General features: G+C 42.1%; 2 protein-coding genes across 2 annotated transcripts in view; one reads left to right on the forward strand and one right to left on the reverse strand.

The window, feature by feature from the left end:
• Positions 1–20,590, reverse strand: part of Ppp2r5e (protein phosphatase 2 regulatory subunit B'epsilon) — a 139,351-nt gene that overhangs the window by 26,476 nt on the left and 92,285 nt on the right. The window contains exons 4-5 of the mRNA XM_051147699.1: positions 14,054–14,155; positions 8,180–8,272 (exon numbers count right to left, since the gene is read on the reverse strand). Coding sequence (XP_051003656.1) covers positions 8,180–8,272; positions 14,054–14,155 — 195 coding nt within the window. The remainder of the gene's footprint in view (positions 1–8,179; positions 8,273–14,053; positions 14,156–20,590) is intronic.
• LOC127190589 (reactive oxygen species modulator 1-like) lies at positions 15,396–15,650 on the forward strand. The gene has a single exon (XM_051147687.1). The coding sequence runs from the start codon at positions 15,396–15,398 to the stop codon at positions 15,633–15,635; it is 240 nt and encodes a 79-aa protein (XP_051003644.1). The 3' UTR covers positions 15,636–15,650.

Raw genomic sequence — 20,590 nt, forward strand, 5'->3', positions numbered from 1 at the left:
GCACACGCCTTTAATCCCAGCACTGGGGAGGCAGAGGCAGGTGGATCTATATAGCGAGTTCCAGGCCATACATACAGGCCTCCAGACTGAGACCTGTAACACACACACAAAGTTAATCTCCCCCCCCCCCAAAAACACAACAAACCAAACTCCACAATAAAAGGCAGTTACTGTACCTTGGCCACATACACTCATATAAATGCAAACAGTGTGCTTTAATTTAATTCTATTTTATGTTAAAACTACAATGGACCTGAGAGAGGAGAAAAGTTACTTCTCCATGTAAAGGAACATTTTTTTAGAACACCAGAAACATTCAAGAAATCTGAGTGTAATGGTGTAGGTTCTATAATTCTAGTACTAGGGAGGTAAAGGCAAGTAGGTCCAAGGTCAAGGGAAAAGGCGAGGTGGAGTGGGGTGGGAGTGGAGAGTTAGTTGCATGGAAGATGGCTCAGTGGGTAAATGTGCTTGCTGCTGAGCCTAAAACTGGAATTCAATTGCCGGGATCTGTCTTGTAGAAGGAGAAAACCGATTGCTACAAGTTATCCTCCGACCACTAAGCACCACACATGTGCACACACAAACTAAACAAGGGTTTTCTACAAAATATTTTAAAGCATGTTCAAGCAGATAATGAGTAAAACTGATGTGCTAACTGTCTTTTTCCGAACTGACAGAGCACTAGAAGTCAAGGCCATGTTTTTAGCTCTGTGGGCAACAGCTATTCTAAAATGAAAAGCTGAGCCCCTTGGAAGCTTCACCTAGACCACGTGATGCAGCACACAGAGAAAACAGCCAGAAACAAGTGAAGAGCCGCCTGGGGACAGGGAACATGTAAATCTGCGTGCTGTAAGGAGTGAGGTGAGCCACAGGCAAGAGAAAGCATAAGGGCACACACAGACCCCTAGGTTCCAGTCACACACGTATGAAGCTCCCCAAATTGCATTTTCCTCCTAAAGCCAGTCAGTCAGTCTATCCACAAAAGAGAGAAGCCCATTTCCCCCCTCATGTTTTCTATCTGACTAAAGAAAACCTTAGGACTACATTTTCAGACAGCCCATTTGAGCAGCATTTGAAAACAGAACCTGTACTGGACGCCGAGGCACTGGGAGATGGGACAGGAAATGGCTACATAGTTCACGGGGCGCAGTCACAACAATGATGGATGATGGGGAATTAAGAATTCTAAGAGAAACCAATCAGTAGGCTCTCAGGGAGGCAGCATACCTGCAACACCCAGCCTGCCCAGGAAGCTGCTCTGCAGGCAGCAGCTAAGCAGCAAAGCCCAAGGCCCTTTAAAATAAGGCTTTAAAAATACTGTGCTAGGGCTGGAAGGGCGGCTGGAGCACCATGCTCTTCCAGGAGACCACAGTTCAATTCTAGCACCCACCTGAACAGCTCATCTGCCTGAATGTCCAGTTCCCAGGGGGAATTCAAAAACTGGCTTACTCCAGTACCTACACACAGACACACACACACACACAGACACACACACACAGACACACACACACACACACACGAAAATTTAAAAATATACACTTACAAACTAATTTTATTATTACTGTATGTCTATGATAGGAAGGGGGCGCATGCCAGTGTGCACAGAGGACACTTCTGTGCAGAAAGCTGTCTTCTTCTACCATGTGGGCTCAAACTTGATGGCAGACTTCACTGGCCCCTTTCAGAGAAATGTTGGACTACAGATGATGAGGATTCAAATGAGGTATTCTACTACTATTAGCTGACGAGGCTAACACCTGAGGCAGAAATGATTTTTCTGAGGTTTTATTTGCTGTAGGCTCTGGGAGACAAATGTAAACATTCTGACATTTTCAGGGAACTTGTTTGTAAAATGTCGTTGTGTTACAGTGGAGATTCAAGGCTTCATGGAACTCACTTCACATGAGAAGCTAAAAATCGTTCACAGTCTGGTTTGGGCCATGTCCAGTTTTATCTTGAGGTTTTTAAGTACATAATATCAAAAAGTCACTTTTGAGGCCAAATTTAATGATTTGCATAATTTGCTTGATAATTATGCCACTTTGGTCTAAATATAACTGCAAATGTGAAGTACAATTACTAAACAGCTATTTCTAGCAGTAGGTATGTTGCAGGGATACTTGACTTGTGTGTCTCTTAGCAACCACTGACTGTTTCGGATTTGGAGTGTGGTTGAAGGCATCTTTAGAAACATGCTGCTAAAGAGCCATAGTGATTCACCCAATGAAACAATCCAAGGTTGGCAAACAGTCTGTTTCTAAAAGGGAGGGGATGGGGGGTGGGGGGGACAAGAGAAGCAGCAGTTAGAAGAAATCACTTCCCAAGGCCCCTTAAGAAAGGAAAATGATCTTTATTGATAACAGATGCTGTTCCATGAGCTGAAGCAGGCCTGCAGCTTATATAAATCTAGAAGCATCATGGCCATACATATGATACACTACACAGTAGCCATCTTTGACAAAGATGCAGATGAGTACAATCAAAAAAATGATATAGGTTCTTTAAATTTTAACTTCATAAAAGTCACAATGTTGCTCAAGTAGTGCAGTCAGAATTTTCCTGGATGAATAGCAAAGTCCTTCAAATGGAAACATTCAAAACGCTGGAACAAAACCACAGGGCGAACTATTCTGTCTGGAAACCCACTCACAATCCAGACCTCCAGCTTCTCTTTAAAAGCCGTAGGAGCCAGGACAAGTGACTGGCTCACGGTCTAGCTGAGATGATGCAGACTGGTAGGAGTGGACCGCAGCAGAGAAGTTAGAGCATCCACACCACCTCTGTGTTGCTTGCCTGTTCTCTGTAAACATCTAAACACCTGTTCCTGGTCCAAACACACATTCAAATACAACACTGGTCAGAAGAAATCAGTTGTCAAAGTTAAACTGATAAAGAATTTACAGATAAACTACATGTAACATCTAAAAGAAGACAGGCTAAGTAGAGCCATCTAAGCCATAGGGTACCTAAGAATTTTAGAGTCAAATTCAAAGGTCAAACAATTATAACATGCTTGGCAAATATGACAAGCTAATAATGGATAACTTTACAAACTAAAGGCATTCAAGAAAAAAACAATGTAAAAATGCTCTCAAAACAAATAAGCGAAGTGTCTACTGCCTGTTGGGAGCTGTCCTGAGCAACGACAATACAACATTCGGTGATCACATCCTAATCGCATCACAAGGTACTTTCCTTGAGGAAAGTGACAGACAGGGTAGTTGTGTAACTTGTCCAAGGCCATACAATGAAAACTGGTAGAGCTGGGCTTGGTGACATATGTGTGTATTTTCAGCGCTCAGGAGATAGAGAGAGGAGGATGGTAACAGTTTGAGGCCACCCTGGTCTACAGAGCAAGTTCCAAGCCAGCCAGGGTGACATAGTGAGGCTCTACACTAAAACAAATAAACAATAAGTCAGCCTCAACTCAAACCGGCCTTTACACTAACCACCAACCCACCCTGCTTCGTCCTGGGAAAGAAGTCAAGTGCTGAAAAGGCACCTGCGACACCACAGGAAGCAAACCCCAGATTTTAAAGGGGTATACTCAGATGCTGGAAGGAAGGAAATACAATAAATACTGGTCATAAAAGGACTACAAAAATATAGTCTCAGGAAGGCTAATGTGCAAATGAGCTGAGGCTTATGAAAAATGCAAATCAAAATGAGAATGCACTTACACCAGAAGCCTCTTTATGTTTGTTATGGCATATACGATTCTTTTAAAAGAAAAACAGAGTAGACAGATGAAAAAACAGGAAGAGGACAATCACATCCTCCCCACAATTACAAACAACCTGGTATATTTCTTTCCAAAGTGTTAATGCATAATCCTATAGTTTAATCATGTCCCTCAAGCTCATGTTTTGGAAACCTGTTCCGTAATAACACAGAGGTGGAATCATTTGGGAGGTGTTCAGACCACAACAGTAGCCATGAATGAAGTCACACCATGATGGAACAGTGACCTCAGGAGCATCCTGTTCACTCGCACACTTTATCTTACACCCTAGCCATATGAGAGGACACAGCGATAGGATCCTCGCCAGATGTCAGCACATGGAGTTTGGATTGTCTGATCTCCAGATTTGTGAGGAGGGGGTTTCTGTTCTTTAGAGAGTGTCCAGTCTCAAGTAAAGAAGTTTCTGCCTCAACTACAAATCAGCTCTCAGTTTTGCACCATGATCCAAAAGCAATGGAAAATTCCAGAAATGATTCCAAAGTTTCTGCTGTTATTCTGAGTAGCATAAGAAAGTCTCAGTATCTCACTGTATCCTACCCTAGCCTGTATCCATGTGGGTCAGACGGTGGCCACCTACTGCCTATCACTGCACCGCAGTGTTTGGATACAGAGTCAGTGCTGTCTATGTCTTCAAGCATCCACTGGAAGCTTGAAGTACATCTCTCACAAACAGGAAAGAAGGTCTCTAGAATGGACTAGGAAAAAAACAAAACAAAACAAAACAACAACAACAACACAGGCATACCTTTCCCCTAAAATAACAGACCAAACTCAAAAGCTATGGAGTTCTGTAATATGCACATATCATTTCAAAACAGACCATATGTACCACTGTTCACATTATTTTCTTTCTTTTTTGTTTTTGTTGGTTTTTGGTTGTGTTTTGTTTTGTTCTGTTTAATGACAGGGTTTCTCTGTGTCTCCCTGGCTGTCCTAGACTCACTTTGTAGACTAGGCTGGCCTTGAACTCACAAAGATCTGCCTGCCTCTGCCTCCCATACTGCCAAATGAACAAAGCCGCTTGAGCAACTCCACGTGAGTTTGTCTCTTGCTTTGCCTACTACTAGCCTGTTGACCCTGCTATCTCCACAGTGTGAATGAGTAAACTTGGGTTTAGGAACCAAACTTGCTGGCAGTCACGCTGTGAGTCAGTACAAGAGCCTTGTTCTCAGCTCTTAAGACTGTCCTGGTCTCACTTTGTAGACCAGGCTGGCCTCAAACTCACAGAGATAGACTGCTTCTGCCTCCCCAAGCGCTGAGATTAAAGGTGTGCGCCACAGTGCCAGTGGCAGCTCCATGCTTATTTTGCTGTTTATATTCACTGATGGGAAAGGAGCAAAGAAAAGAAAAAGTAAGTGCATTTAGCTGCAACAGAATCGGTTTAAATATCGTAGCTAGAGTAAGTTTTAATTATTCTACAGAAAATAAAAAGTTTGCTCAAAGAAAACATACAAGAAAAATGTTATTTTGTTTGTGAAAAATAAAAGTCTGAGACTTTTCCATGATCTCAGGCACAAAACACAGAAAGGCTAGATATAGTCTGGGTGTGAGAAAAATAAGCAGGAACAGAGGGTGGAGAAAAGACTTGGTATTAATCAGAAGTGGGAAGCACCTGCCCATTGAGGGACAGTTCAGGCGTAGCAGGGCAAGAGGGGTGCGGCTGGCCTTGAGTAACAGCAATTATCAGAGGGAGCTCCTCAGGCCCCAGTGGCTTATGTACCCAAGCAGAGCCCAAGTTGGGACCAAGCCACCCAGAAAAAGAGCTCAGAAATAGGCTCAGAAGTAGAAAGCTGTGCTCTCAGCATACTGGAGAAAAGGCAAGAGAGAAGATGAGGGTGGCAAAAGCCAGAAAAATGAGGTGGCCAAAAGCATACCAGATACTGAAAGACTCATTATTTGTACTTCATCCTTTGTCTAGGGAATTACCCAAGGAGGTTGCCCAAGCCCATAGTCTACAAGCACCAAAGGTCAGGATCAAACTGCAGCCCCACAATTTTACTAGTATGCCACGTGGTTAAGGCACTCTCCCAACTCCCCGCTTCTTCCTTGAGTCAGCCTCTCTCCTTGTGTGGCTGGCATCCATTACTTTTTTGCTGCTGTGATAAAACACCATGACCAAAAGCTACTTATGGAAGAAAGAGCCTGTTTTGGCTTATAGTTCCAGAGGGATCCATTTCCACCACGGCGGGGAGGGGTGTGCTACAAGTGGCAAGGAGGGAGAAGCACAAGCAGGGAGCTGAGGGAGCCCATTGCAAACTGCAAGCTAGAACAAACTGCAAATTGGGGAGGTTATATAATCTCAAAGCCTGCCTCTGGTGACCTACTTCCTCCATCAAAGCCACACCTCCCAAAACTCCCCCAACTGGGAACCAGGTGGTCAAACACCAGAGGCCACAGGGGAAATGTCTCATTCCGATTACCGTACCTGAGCCTGAGAAGAGCCTCTCATGAGCTGAGGCCACAGATGTGCACCATTATACCCAGCATGGCATGTCTTCCAATGATGAGGAGAGTGCTATAAGCACAAGGCATCTAACCCAGTCTCTCTGTTCGTTAGAAATAAAACTGATTTTTCAGTGATTACTGATGCACAAATCTGCTAAGACAGGGAAACTTCTAAAAACCTGTAACAGGCCTCTATTAGCTTTGTCAACTATCTCAATTCTAGTCAATGACTTAAGAGAGATCAAAAGTCAGTGTAGTTAAGAAGGTCACAAATGTCATAAAGATGCAAGACTGTGAATAAGGTGACAACAATAAAGATCTAGAAAGATCTCCAAAGACTGGAGAGAAACGACACTCCACAGAAAACACCTGACAAGTTTCACAATTAGACTGCAAGTTATACAACAACAACAGAACAAGGCTTTCCGGGAGCACGCCTGCAGTCTATTAAAGTCAGTGAAGAACAGAAGTTCAACCTGAGCGAGGAAAATCATCCAACCTCAAGAAATGTATTGAGATTTAATGAAACACCAAGCTGAATTGGCCTGAACAAATTCCAGACAGTGTTCATAGGTGTAACTCATACTTGAAGACAAAAGGACTTCTAATATCTACTGAAGGATTCAAACTCTGAAAAATGAGAAAGGGTTGGCAGATATAAGGACTCAACCCATCACCCAGAATGCACACGTATAGCTGGTGGGCCAATCCTCAGTGGACTCTTATATGCACAGCAAAACTGAATGGCTGCCTGTGTTCCCAGGGAAAGAGGTGTGCAAGGACTATAGAAGGCCCATTTTCAGAGCCAAGTCAGCCCGCCTTCCCAGCTCTCAGCGGGAATCTTAGGGCACCCAGCAGCAGCCACAGAGCCTGAGCTCTCAGCAGACAGCCTGCTCCTGCCTGCTGCTCCATTAGATTCTCTGACCTGCTAACTCTGGCTGTGTCAATGTGGATATCCTAAACTCTGAACTCAATATATTAGGGCAGGGCATGAGCCCATCGTGAAAGTCAGTTACCCTGTGAAGGCACATGAGTTCTGCTTATATGAACGTGTCAGTGGGAGTTAGATGTTGTCTTCCTACATGAGACATCCCATATGTCAATCAAACAAACAGCACTCTGGCGCCAGTGTCCACTTTAATACATGAATAAATACAACAGGAGCAAGGAGATGTTACTTAAAATTCAGTTTCAGTAAACTATCCCAACTCTCAGGCAGAAAGAAAGATTTAGTCTAACAGTTTCAAGATGTAAGATGAGAAACCAGGAAAAACAGGATCCTTAGGATGCCCCAGAAAGACAGGCTGGACTTAATCCTTGCAGGAAAATGTTCAAGTGCTAGGCTGAGCCACTTCCCAGCAAGACAGCTACAGTCCTCACACTTTCATTGCCTGTGCTCTGCATCCACGAGCTTACTTGCTCACTTTTAACAGAAATCCTGAGGTGCTTTAAGAAACCTTCCAAGACAGTCTTAGAGCAATAACAAGATTCACACCCTGGACCTGAAAGATGACTTAGCAGTAAAGGCACCTGCTGCCAAGCCTGATGGACTGAGTTCAAGTCACAGAACCCACAAGGCAAAGAGAGAAATGACTCCAGAGGGGTTGTCGTTTGTGGACCTCTACACTAGAGTTGTGACACTCATATCCATACACACAAAATAAATAAGTGTGGTTTCTTTAAAGGTGTGTACACACCAGCCAAATAAATTACATCTTCTAGAATTAAACTTTAAGAAAAGAACATTTAGAAGGATCTAGGAAGGAGCATTCTTGATGTTTATAGAATTAAATTCCATCACAAATAGTTATAAAAGGCACTGTAATTTTAATGCGCAATAGCAGAAACTACTACCTCATATAAACCTGTTTATTTAGGAGGCTGTAACAACAATCTTATCAGCAAGAGTGGTGTTGTTTACAATATCCAAGAAAATGAGATAAAGAGTTAACGAGTACATTACATGCATAGGACTACAAAAAAATTGCTTACCTGTAATACAAATTTCTGATCTATGTATTTTTTGGCAATGCTGGGTTGAAACTCTTGGCTTTCCAAAAATCGTATGAAAAATTCATATACAAGCTGTAACGAAAAGATTATAGTTAACTTCAAATTAGGATTCATTAAGAACATTGAAAACTATTAAAAACACATGTACTAACCCTGCAGGGTTTAGGACATTAGGTTTAATTATATCAATCCATGAGTTGTGTTGGCCTTTCTTGTGACTCACGGTTATTGTTACAATTTTTAACTTTTAGAATTAAAAGCAAGAATTACAAGCAAACAAAGCAAATAAAAATCTATATTCTCACCATTTATAGAGAACACCACAGTTAAAATTCTGTGTCTCTGTCTCTGTCTCTGAGGTCACCTCGAGGTAAATAAACCTTGACCCCGCTGAAGTTATCTTGCTGGCCCACAGTTAACATTTGACGTCCACCCCTCCCTCTGAAACACACACCTGTACTATATATAAATCTTTGCATATCTTGATACTTTTGCCATTCAAACAATACATTATGAATAATCTGTGTCAACAGTATCCAAACCAACATTTTTAGTAAATAAACCATTACCCATAATTTATAGCAAAGTCCACTGTTCATAACTAAGCAACATCCTATGTAGATACTTAAGGAGTTTCAATAGTGTTTCTTTAGCAAAGCACTGCTCAGTTCGTATCCTACAGAGCATACACTTCTTCCATTACCTCATGAGTAAATATTTTTAAAAGTGGACTTGTCACATCAAATGCTTCCCAAACACTCTGGACTATCCATAAGCATTGTCAGATTTTCTTTAAGAAAGTGTATGTCAGCTCACATCCTCTAAGCACTACATATGTGTGATGCAATATTCTCATTTGGAAGCAGCACAGTCTCATGGACAGAGTTAATCTCAAATAACTGTTCAGATAAACAGTGCAGGATTCATGTTTATTCTCTTTGTACAAAAGAGACAGGAGCCCTGCCTCAAAGGATAAGGTTAAGGATAAGGATAAGGATAAGGTTAAAGAACAATGGAGGATGATTCTCGATTTTCAGCTCAGGATTCCATATGCACTTGTATGTACATACGTACGTACGTACATACATACATACATACATACATACATACATACATACGTGTGTGTACACACATACACACACACACACACACACACACACACAGAAAGAAAACACAAGAAGTTGGAAAAGAACGGTTGTAATGCAGAATCTGAAATGATACCAATGAACTATCCAACTATCCCACAGTCTGGATGGACCTTGATCCTGTGTGTTCCCAACATGAGTTATTTCCAAGTTGGGAAATATTGGTTCACTGACTCACATAGACTTGTCAAATATTGACACATTCCATCTCACAGTACCTCATATCTACCCCTCAGAAGAGCCCCTCCCCCATCTACCCATCCCAGCATGTCAAGTCGCATCAGGACTGAGTACATCCTTTACCATGGTGGCCTGGCAAGGAGCCTCGACAGGGGAAGTGATTAAAAAGCACGCAAGAAAGTCCTTGTCAGAGACAGACCCCTCTCTCCTTGCTAAGGGACCAGTATCTTAAAAAAAAAAAAAAAATTCCATTTTTATTTTCTCCCAAGAAGAGTCTTTAAATTTTGGGAGGCTAAAAAGCTTGGTATAAAGCCAGGAGTGGTGGTGCAAGCCTTTAATTCCAGTACTTGGGAGGCAGAGGCAAGCAGATCGCTGTGAGTTCGAGGCCAGCCTGGTCTACAAATTGAGTCCAGGACAGCCAAGGCTACACAGAGAAACTCTGTCTCGAAAAACCCAGAAAGAAAGGGAAAGGAAAAAAAAAAAAAAAAAAGCTTGGTATATAACAGATATATGCTACATAACAGATATACACTATAAGACAAATGCAGACTTTGTAAAGTTCAAATTCTCTCTTTCTCTCTCTCTCTCTCTCTCTCTCTCTCTCTCTCTGTGTGTGTGTGTGTGTGTGTGTGTGTGTGTGTGTGTGTGTGTATGCGCAAGCGAGAGTGTGTGTATGTGTGTGTAAAATCAACTGGCCTTGGTTGTTTTAGAGAAATATCTGCCAAATACCTAGGTCTTAATTGCCAGTTTGCTGTTTTGTCAAGTACAAATGATGTCTCATGAAAAAGCACCTATTATGGCCTGCCACTCAAAGCAATCACACAGCACACTTCCATAGGACCACCACTGTGTTGCAGCCTGCGGTAATATGAATTATATACACTTCTCATCTCACTACACATATGGTTGCTGGGAATTGAACTCAGGACCTCTGGAAGAGCAGCCAGTGCTTTTTACCTCTGAGCCTTCTCTCCAGTCCCTCATTCCTGTTGTTTTGTTTTGCTTTTTGAGACAGGCTTTCTCTGTGTAACAAGCCCTGGCTGTCTGGAACTTGCTCTGATGACCAGACTGGACTGGAACTCACAGAGATCCGCCTGTCTCTGCCTCCCAAGTGCTAGGATTATAGATGTGCCCCATCATGCTTGGCCTCAAGAGACTTCCTGAATAATCTTGTCAGTTAAAGCCACCTTCTTGAGAAATGGAAAGGTGACTAATTTACTTTATACAGTGAGGCTACCCAAAAGGAACCAACGACCCACAATAGCAGCAGAGAACGAAGCCAAGCAAGTGCGCTGTTTCAAGCCTTACCTCTCCTAGGAGGGGGGTGATGTGAGTTTTACCTCGTAGTGTTTGCTTTTGGCTGTTGTTTTATCTTTTGAGACAGTATCTCACACAGCCTTAACTGGCACTGAACATATTACACAGCTGAGTATGACTTTGAGCTCCTGGTTGCCCGGCCTCTCTCTCCCAAGAGCTGGGATGGATTGCAAGGACAATGTCTCTTATTTCTGTGATTTTCCTTTATTTGATCCAACCTTAGTCAGATGTACTTCCCTCAGAGCTAAGAAGGACTGTAAGGATTACAAGCTTGAACAAGATGGCAGCACACATAAAGCCAGCCCATTTTATAAACATTTCTGACTTTATATCTAAAAGGGCAAAAGTCTCATCATCAGCCGTCACTGCTGCCGTGGCTTCCTATGAAGCAGCAGTTAATATTCCCACAGTAAGGTCAGTGAAGCTAGCACGTGCATGTTAGTGCAACAGCTCAGGGAACTAATTGAGCCTTCTATTTTCTATCAGTGCATACACTGTCATTTGCAAGTTCTTTAGGTTAACAACTTTTTAGGTTCAGGAAGATAAATTGAAATATTGAGTAAGTCGTTCTTGGGTTTTAGGGGAATTTTATGTCTGAGAGTGCTGGAAATGCTTTCTGAATGACAAGAACGGCCTGTCTCTTCACTGGGATGTACACCACAAGATGTAGGCCATTCTGAAAGAAATTAACTTTAAAAAAATTGTGTATTTTCTCTCAGACTAAATTTCAATCTAAGTGCTAGTACCAAACATTACAAATAAGACACGACATTTATTTCAGTATGTAGCCATTGATAAGCTGCCCTTGCCCCAGTAAACATCTCCTGACCGGCGCTCATGCAAGCAACCTTAATTCAACTCAGCAGACTTTAAAAAAAAAAAAAAAAGAAAAAAAAAAACAAAAAACAAAAGAAAAAAAAAAAAAAAAAAAAAAAAACAAGCCAGGCATGGTGCCACATGCCTTACTCCCAGCATTCAGGAAACAAAGCCAGAAAGGTCTCTGGGCTACATAGTAAGTTGGAGAGTTATAGGAAGGGAAAAGGGGTGAGGATGAGGAGGAGCAAATAAAGGAGTGAGCCTAGCTGAGACTTTTACCAGCGAGGGATAAAGAGGCCACCTCCTATAGCCAGGTGGGACGTCCAGTGGAGGGAGGGGGACACCAACCTACTCACAAGACCTTCGACTCACAATTTGTTCTGCCTACTAGTAGTGCAGGAATAAAGACGGAGCAGGAATTGAGGGAGTGGCCAACCAATGACCAGCCCAACTTGAGACCCACCCCAGGGGAGACAACTAATCCTTATCACTATTAATGAACCTCTGCTATGCTTGCAGCCAGAAACCTAGCATAACTAACTGTCTTCTGAGAGGCTTCATCTAGCAGCTGGTGGAAACAAATGCAGAGACCCACGGTTAAACGATAGGCGAAACTTGGGGAGTCTTGTGGAAGACTAGGGAGAATGATTGAAGTGCCGGAAGGATCAAGGACACCACAAGAAGACCTACAGAAGTAAACTAGCCTGGGCCCATGGGGGCTCACAGAGACTGAACCACCAACTGAAGAGCGTGCATGGGCTGGACCTGGGCCCCCACACATATGTAGCAGACGTGCAGCTTGTTCTTCATGTGGGTCCCCTAACAATTAGGGTGGGACTGTCTCTGACTGTTGCCTGCCTTTGGATTCTTTTCACATAGCTGGGCTGCTGTGCCTGGCCTCAGTGGGAGAGGATGTGTCTGTTTTTGCTGTGACTTGATGTACCAGGGTGGGTTGTACCTATGGGGGGGCCTCCCCTTTTCTGAGGATGGGACTGGGAGGAGAAGAGGGAGGGGGGCTGCAATCAGGTTGTAAAATGAATTTTTTAAAAACTGAAAAGAAATTTAAAATAAAGTCAGAGTAGGATACAGACCTGCTGAAAATAAAAGTTTCAGTGATAGAAGGAGGGAGTGAGAGGATGAGAAGAAATGACCAAAGTTTGCTATGCTCATGCAAGAAGTCATTTAAAAGTATTTGAAAAAAAAAAAATATGACAAGAATTGCACCATTTAAAGAGGATTTGATTTGTTCTAAGTTTTATGTCATTTAGAAAATACATATGAAAAGCACAACAGGCTTACAAAACTCTTACAGTACAGATAATTCACCAGGCAATTAGAGAATAAAAGCATCTAACCTAAGAAATCAAATAGTGCTTAAACTAATGTAATTTACCCAACCTTGGCGCATCTAAGAGGACCACACAGTATCACAAGCCTGAAGATACATTGAAAAAATAGCCCTGGAAAGAGCCCTGTAACCAGAACAACATACACCGTACCCATAGTAACGCAGAGTTGCCTAAAAAGGACAGGCCAAGGTACAACTCTATATCAAAAACTCTCAAGTGGGAAAAACATACCTCTGGGGCTTTTCATCACACTCCCCAAAACGTCAGTGAGTGAGCAACCACAAAGACTCAGTGGCTTCTGCCCAGGGTGAGGATGGGCAAGGCTATGTTCCTTCTCTTCCACCCCTCCCTTTCCTTCCTGTTATTTATCACTGGCCTCTGAAGACATTCCAACTCAATGGAAAGATGGCTGTAGGGGGTCACCATTTCTAGCTTCCCTGTACTCTTCTTTTGAGGCATGCTGGCCTCAAGCTAGGACACAAAAGAATAAGGGGCTAATGTGTAAGTAAACTAAGGAGGGCCTGGCACTGGTGGCCCTGACCAGGCCTGGCACAAGGCAGCAGTCTCAGCGCAGGAGAGAACAGGCCTTCAGCCGCTTTCTCTGCTATTTCTCTCTCACTGCACTTTGGCTTGGCCCTTCCAGGAAACTAAGGAAACTCACGTACCGTTATTATTGTAAAGACAGGCATACAGAGTCCCCAGGCACATTGCTAAAAAACAAGGTATGTACTCTGTGACCTAATCACATCCAACTAATACTAATGTGAAAACAGTTCTGTTCCTGTTTGAAATTCCACTGGACAGGACAACAGAAAGATTCTGATAAAGGTATAGGGTTTACAGGCTGGACCTGCAACACAAGGACCTGGGTGTCATGCAAAAGTATCGCACCGAAACTCACTGTTCCCCTCTTCTGGCATGCTAAGAGAACCAAACAGGTTGCCACTGTGTACTCTAATTTGGCCTCTTCCTTCAAGGAATCCCCATGCAAACCAAGAAGAATTAATGGACTTTTCTTTTATAACATAAATGAAAAGTCAAAGTACCTGTAAGTGGGGCCATGATGCCTCGAGGGTAGGTTCATCTTCTTCTGGGTCGAATTCATTGCTGTCACTAGGAGGGAGAGTTCTGAATATATTGCAAGATACCTAAAAATAAACAAGCAGCAATCAGCTCCAAGTACCTCCAGCAGGTGTTCTGGGGACACAGTGCATTAGAGAATGCCACTGAACTGGAAAAAAGGGACCTCATTCCACAGGCCCTGGGCTGGGACCACCTGGAAGCAAGGCTGGGGAAGCCCTGGATGGCATCTGGCAGTCTCCAGAAAGGACTTCTTGTTCTTGCTGACATCCCCCAGCCAACCCCTGTGACTCGGCATGTCCCATCAGAGCCTGGTGCTTCGTTACTTACCAGTCAAGTGTGTTTCTAACAGGTCCATTTACACTAATACACAAATAACTACTAATGGCTACAAGCACTTTCTTTCCCTGGCTCATCCACAATTTACACATTTACTGTTGAATTCATTTCTGGCATTCATTAACAACAACAACAAAAAGGCAAAGAAATTTAAGAACCTTCCTAACATCCTTTAAAATAACTCCTAATCTTGCCCAAAATGCTGTACTAATTACTATGGAAGACCAAGATAAGCTGTATCTATGTCTAAGTCTCTACAAACTCACCATCTGTTTGATATAGGCAATATCTAAATTAAATGCTGAATGTTAAAGCCGCTGTAAGGCTGGAAACTGCTGGAGGACGAAGAGGACCCACTACGTGTATATCCTGCTATGCATATTACAATACTGTACTTATAAAGTTATAGGACATGGCTTTACTTTAACCACATTTCATCTGAAGGTTCCTAGGTGACCTGAATACATGCGGTTCTTTAGACGAGCGCTCTATGGCTGTGTAATGTTCAAAGCCTCTGGTTTGGCCAAAGTCTCGTTTTCGGCTACCACATCAGAGAGCACCAGTGTGCGTAGCCGTTTCTTCAGTGCTCATTAGTTCACCTCTTCACTCTCCCCCGGGGAGTCCCATGTCTGAGGAAGTAGCTCTCCAGCAAAGGGGAAGAGGAGCAACGAACGGCCAAGCTTTTGGCCCAACCTGGAATTCGGTATGTATTAACAAGATGCCGTGGAGTCTAAGAAGCCAATCTAAGACTAGGCTGAAAGGGCTACATCAAGCTTTCATCTACAACATTCTCCAAAGCATAAAATTGGAGATAAATTTTCTTCCCAGTTAATTAGAAACATACATCAATTTTGGGAATACTGTGAAACCTTAAATACGGTGGCTATAGTAACACATAAAGAAGGGGCGGCCCTCCGCCTAAGCTTTCCATCTGAGACGTAGAGCTGAGCGACCGCGGCTGTGCACGAGATGCTGGTGGCCGTGGGTCCCTACGGGCAGTCCCAGCCCAGCTGCTTCAACCGCGTGAAGATAGGCTTTGTCGTGGGTTGTGCTGTGGGCATGGCAGCCTCGGCGCTGTTCGGCACCTTCTCCTGTCTCAGGATCGGAATGCGGGGTCGGGAGCTGATGGGCGGCATTGGGAAAACCATGATGCAGAGTGGTGGCACCGTTGGCACATTCAGAGCCATCCGAATGGGCATACGATGCTAAGCAGGGCACTGATTGCCTACTACATCTACCCTTCCCCATCCAATTCAACCCTTGTTCCTAATGAGGACTTAGTTGAGTACCTCATGCTAACTGACTGTAGCTCCAAGAACAGAAACAGGTCATCAAGAGAGTAAAAAAGCAAAGCCACAGGTCATAAGTGAACAACTTCGAGACTTGATGAGTAGATGAGCTTAAGTGTACAGTTGAGTCCCACAACTACTGAACATGAAGTCAAGTCATTTCTGGATGGTGAGCAGAGGTCAGAGGTCACCTTTAAATCACTTGGTTTATCTGCAACAGTTAGTATGTGGGGCCCAATATGGGGAAAGAGCACCTGACAGGCCCCACCTCGACCACAAAAAGGTTGAAGCCCCCTACTCTACATCATAGACTTGCTCCCATGAAAGTATTCGTCATCATTGGCAGTGACTGGCTTACACTCCAGCTGACAGTCGCTACAGGTGTGCACAAGCAGACCATGACCTCCAGCAACCACAGGACCGTGCTCAACCACAACGCAGTTCTACAATGAGCACCTGTGGCCAAATGAAAATGTACTTATGTATTTCCAAAGTTTAAAACAAGCTCCCTCTATAGTAAAACATATGAAGCCTTAGAGGTACTAATAGGCCCTCTATTTTACTAATTCAGGAATGAATTATCAAAAATGAGCAGCAGAAGCTCTCCATGTATATGAGGAGGCTGGAAAAATGGCTACAATGGTTTAGAGCACTTGCTCATGAGAGGAACTGTGGCAACCACATGGTGGCTCATAATCATTCACAACTCCAATTCTACAGGTTCTGGTGCCTTCTTCTAGCTTCTGAGAGCATAGAATATGCATGCAGACAAAATCACATATAAAATAAAATAATCAAGTCAAAGTATGCTAGACATTCGCAGCTATTTTATTTTAACTTATGCTAGGATTAGTATGAAGGAAAAATATAAGATGTCATTGAAGAAGTCTACCTCATTTTCATCCCAAAGACGTACTAAGTACTGAATAATTGTAATCCAACTATAGGCTTGAAAACACTGGCCTGACCTCCAACCTCCAAAGAGTAGCCATAAGGACAGGAGAGCAAGGCTGAGGAATGGAAGGAAGCCGTGGAAAAACCTGTACAATCCTCTGAAAGGGAGTGGGAAACAAGGATAAAATTGCAGAGCTTGTGAAATCCAAACATCAGCATTCCTTACCCAGACTCTTCCCTTTACAAGATGGACACTGAGTGAGTGAGCTGAGCATGGACGTTGTGGAGGGAACAAGAGTCTAGAGCACATCACAGTTCTTAGGGTTCCTTCCCTGACACCCTCCCCTCCCCAACTCCCAGGCCACCACACCCACCCACCCCCGGAGACCAGCGATGGGCCTAGCTTCTTCCGGTCCTTTTCCTCTAACCTCTTCTGCCTCTGCTACATTTTCTCACCCTCCTTACTGCCTCCTTTCCCCATCTCACCTGTCCATCATCTAGCTCCTTCTTGGTTTCCTGGCCTGTCAGTACCACTCACTGGCACTAGGATCCCTGCCTGAAGTCCCTACTCCTGGCTCAGATTCTTGCATCAAGCATCTCAAGGCCTCTCCATTGTAATGTTGCCTTCCTTAAATCCCTTGTTTGCTCTCCTCCTCACATGTTGAGCCTCTCAAGGACTCCTTTCCAGTTTCTGAATGCTTGGTACCTAATGAATGAAAATAAACTAGGTTTGACAAACAGAAACAGGGCATTTAGCTCAATCTAAATCTCATATAAAGAAGACATTTTTAAGTTGACTCCATGTAACATTTGGGACAGTCTTGTTTAAAAAAAAAAAAAAAAATTTGCACGCCAGGCGTGGTGGTGGCGCACACCTTTAATCTCAGCACTTGGGAGGCAGTGGCAGGTGGATCACTGTGAGTTCGAGGCCGCCTTGGTCTACAAAGCAAGTCCAGGACAGCCAAGGCTACACAGAGAAACCCTGACTCCAAAAAAAAAAAAGGGGGGGGGGGGAGGTGGGGATTTTATCTGAAATTCAAACTTAACTAGATGCCCTGTATTTGTATTTACTAAGTCTGACAAACCTAAAATTGTACTGATGCTAGTAAGAGCCTGTGCGTGCAAAAGAGAACTGCCGCAGATGGCACCTCAGGCCTAGTGCCTGTTGTGAGCTGGCCTCTCTGTTAGTTCTTCTGAAACTTAAGGCTACTGCTCACCACTGTGAGCCAAGTACATTTCATAGTCATGGCCAAATGTGAAAAAGAAGACTACAAAATTACTGTTTATGTCCTGATTACCAAACAAAAAAGTGTCTTGGCATTTTAAAATCAATTTTTGATTAAATAATCTATTATTTGGGACCTATAATAGCAAAAGACAACTGTTACTGGTTAAAGTTATTCAAATTATTGTTTACCCCCATATCCCCACTGCCATCACCCTTTAATCACCACAGAAACTTCTAATTTTACTATGTGGTTTTGGTTGATATTTTCTTGTTTTTGTGTCTTACACATTATAAAGAATATTGTGACTGGCAGGAAGTAACTGCCTCTAATCATTCACCAAGATAAACAGAGAACAGAACATAAGGGAAGGACAATGCATATTAATAGTTCATCTTTTAGAAAGAGTGAATACTTTGATTTCTTTGAGTTACCTGTCTCTTAGCACCATTAATATTTATGGTTATGGTAAACGAGGCAGGCGATGTGATCTGGAGACCTCCCTGTATCACATTATAATAAACTGACCTAAATCATCATCGCTGTGCTCTACAATGTGTTTCCTGCATCATAACTGAATACAAGCAGATGAGCTGGTTGACCTCAGCAACGTTCTTCCCCCTTTAATCTGCAAGGCTACCATTTCAAACAACCATGCAAAACTCAAGCATATCAACTATAAAAGCAAAACTAATGCCATTACGCAGAAAGTGAATTCCTGAGATTACATCTAAAAAATAACAATTTTCAAACAGAAACCCCATGCAAATGGTGTCATCTACAGAATATCCATTCAATTAAAAGCATAATATACAGTAAGGCCCATACAAGTAACCATTTCAACATCCTTGAGGTTTTTTTTCACCTAGCTTATTCACTTACTTGATTATCCAATAATCCAACATGTATTGAAAAGACACTAAAAGAGTTATTTAGTCAAGCATTCACAATCCTAATGAGAACCCAGTAAATACAATGTTGAAGCTAAACTAACACATTATTTTCATACAACCTCGCATCAACAATGATGAACCCCAAAAAATACAGTAATATCTAGAAAGAAGTTTGGAAAATCTTTTCCAAGACGAGGTTTCTTTAGCCAGGCGTGGTGGCGTACGCCTTTAATCCCAGTTCTCAGGAGGCAGAGGCAGGTGGATCGCTGTGAGTTCGAGGCCAGCCTGGTCTACAAAGCAAGTCTAGGACACCCAAGGCAACAGAGAAACTCTGCCTTGGGAGGAGAGAAAAAAAAAAAAAAAAAGACAAGGTTTCTTTATGTAGCCCTGACTGTCCTGGAACTTGCTCTGTAGACCAGGCTGACCTCAAATTCACAGAGATCCACCTCTCTCTGCCTCTGAAGTGCACCATCACCAGGCAGAAAATGGAGAAATTTTGTAAACAGTTCATCAGCATTTCCCATAGATGTCATTTTAAAAAGTAGTTACATCAAAAGCAAATAATAATAATAATAGTAATAATAATAATAATATAAACAGTACTTAAGTCTCTACATCAAATTTATCTGAACCTATAAAACTATTTTCAAACATATTAAAACTTATACTAATATTAAACTAAGAATTAAAATTAATAAATTTTCTAACATTTAAATAATAAATATATATGTGCATATTTAAATATATTACACAAAAATATATGAAAAGATAAAGTGTCAAGTAGCTTATAGTAATACCAAACTTAAGAACTGGTAATGGCTCAATAATAATGATAAAACTGCTTTTGAGTTCTGCTCTTTTAATTGATTATGGATAAATAATAAAGACAAGGACAAAATAAATCCCAAAGCATAGCATGATACGATGCTGTTTAAAGAATTATCAGAAACAGTTAGAGATTATAATATCAATGTTAAGTAATGTTACCAATATACTTTTAACTTTCAAGAATTTGAAGGAGTTGGTATTGGAACCATGTTAACTTGCATCAAATGGGACGCTAAATTAAAAGATCTCTACCAATGCCCTTGTTTATCCCAAGTTCAAGTTTCACCAGCACAGAGGACAATCAGAAACACTATGAATGTAGGCGTGGTCACACAACAGTTTTTAGCATAAAACTGCATTTGTGGGCAAGGTTCTATGTCTCTGAATAAACCTTCTCTGGCTAAGGACATTGCCTGGCTTATGTAGCAAAGAGGTATGCACTCATAAAAACTGTGAGACCTTTTACAACACCACCAATCTGTAAGTGGACTAAGAAGACTTCTAAAGATCAGTCTTGTGGCACACTGGTCATCACACTTCACATCTAACGTTCAGGCTTTCTGACACAGCACTAGTCCATCACCCTTCTGAAGAGGCAGAAAGAATATCCTATAATGTTTCTTTTTTAAAGAAAACTCAAGACACAACTGATGAAAGAAAATAACAATTTAAATTTAAAACTTAAAAAAAATATTGCCTCATCCAAAAATTTTAATGTGTACATTTTCAAAAGGCAGTATGAGAGAGATTAAAAAGAAAAGAAAAAAGAAAAAAAAACCACTTAGGTATATCCTATTTTCCCAGCTTACAAGGAAGAAATCATTTTTACTTATATTTTTGTTGTCAACTGTTTCATTTAGCCAGGTATCTAGAACACAGATAGCCTGGACTACAGTGAGCCCCTATCTTCAAAATAATATCTTTAAAGGTTATTTCTGACTATATTGGATATGTGTTGTACATATTTATATAAAATTTAAAAAGAAACAAAAATGTGTTTTCATTGTTACTGTTCCTTCTGGAAATGTGTAGTT

Source organism: Acomys russatus, chromosome 1, assembly GCF_903995435.1.
Source record: "Acomys russatus chromosome 1, mAcoRus1.1, whole genome shotgun sequence".
In the NCBI taxonomy this organism is placed as follows: domain Eukaryota; kingdom Metazoa; phylum Chordata; class Mammalia; order Rodentia; family Muridae; genus Acomys; species Acomys russatus.

Coding starts and splice junctions, on each gene's coding strand:
- LOC127190589 (XM_051147687.1), top strand. CDS start 15,396: ATGCTGGTGGCCGTGGGTCCCTACGGGCAGTCCCAGCCCAGCTGCTTC.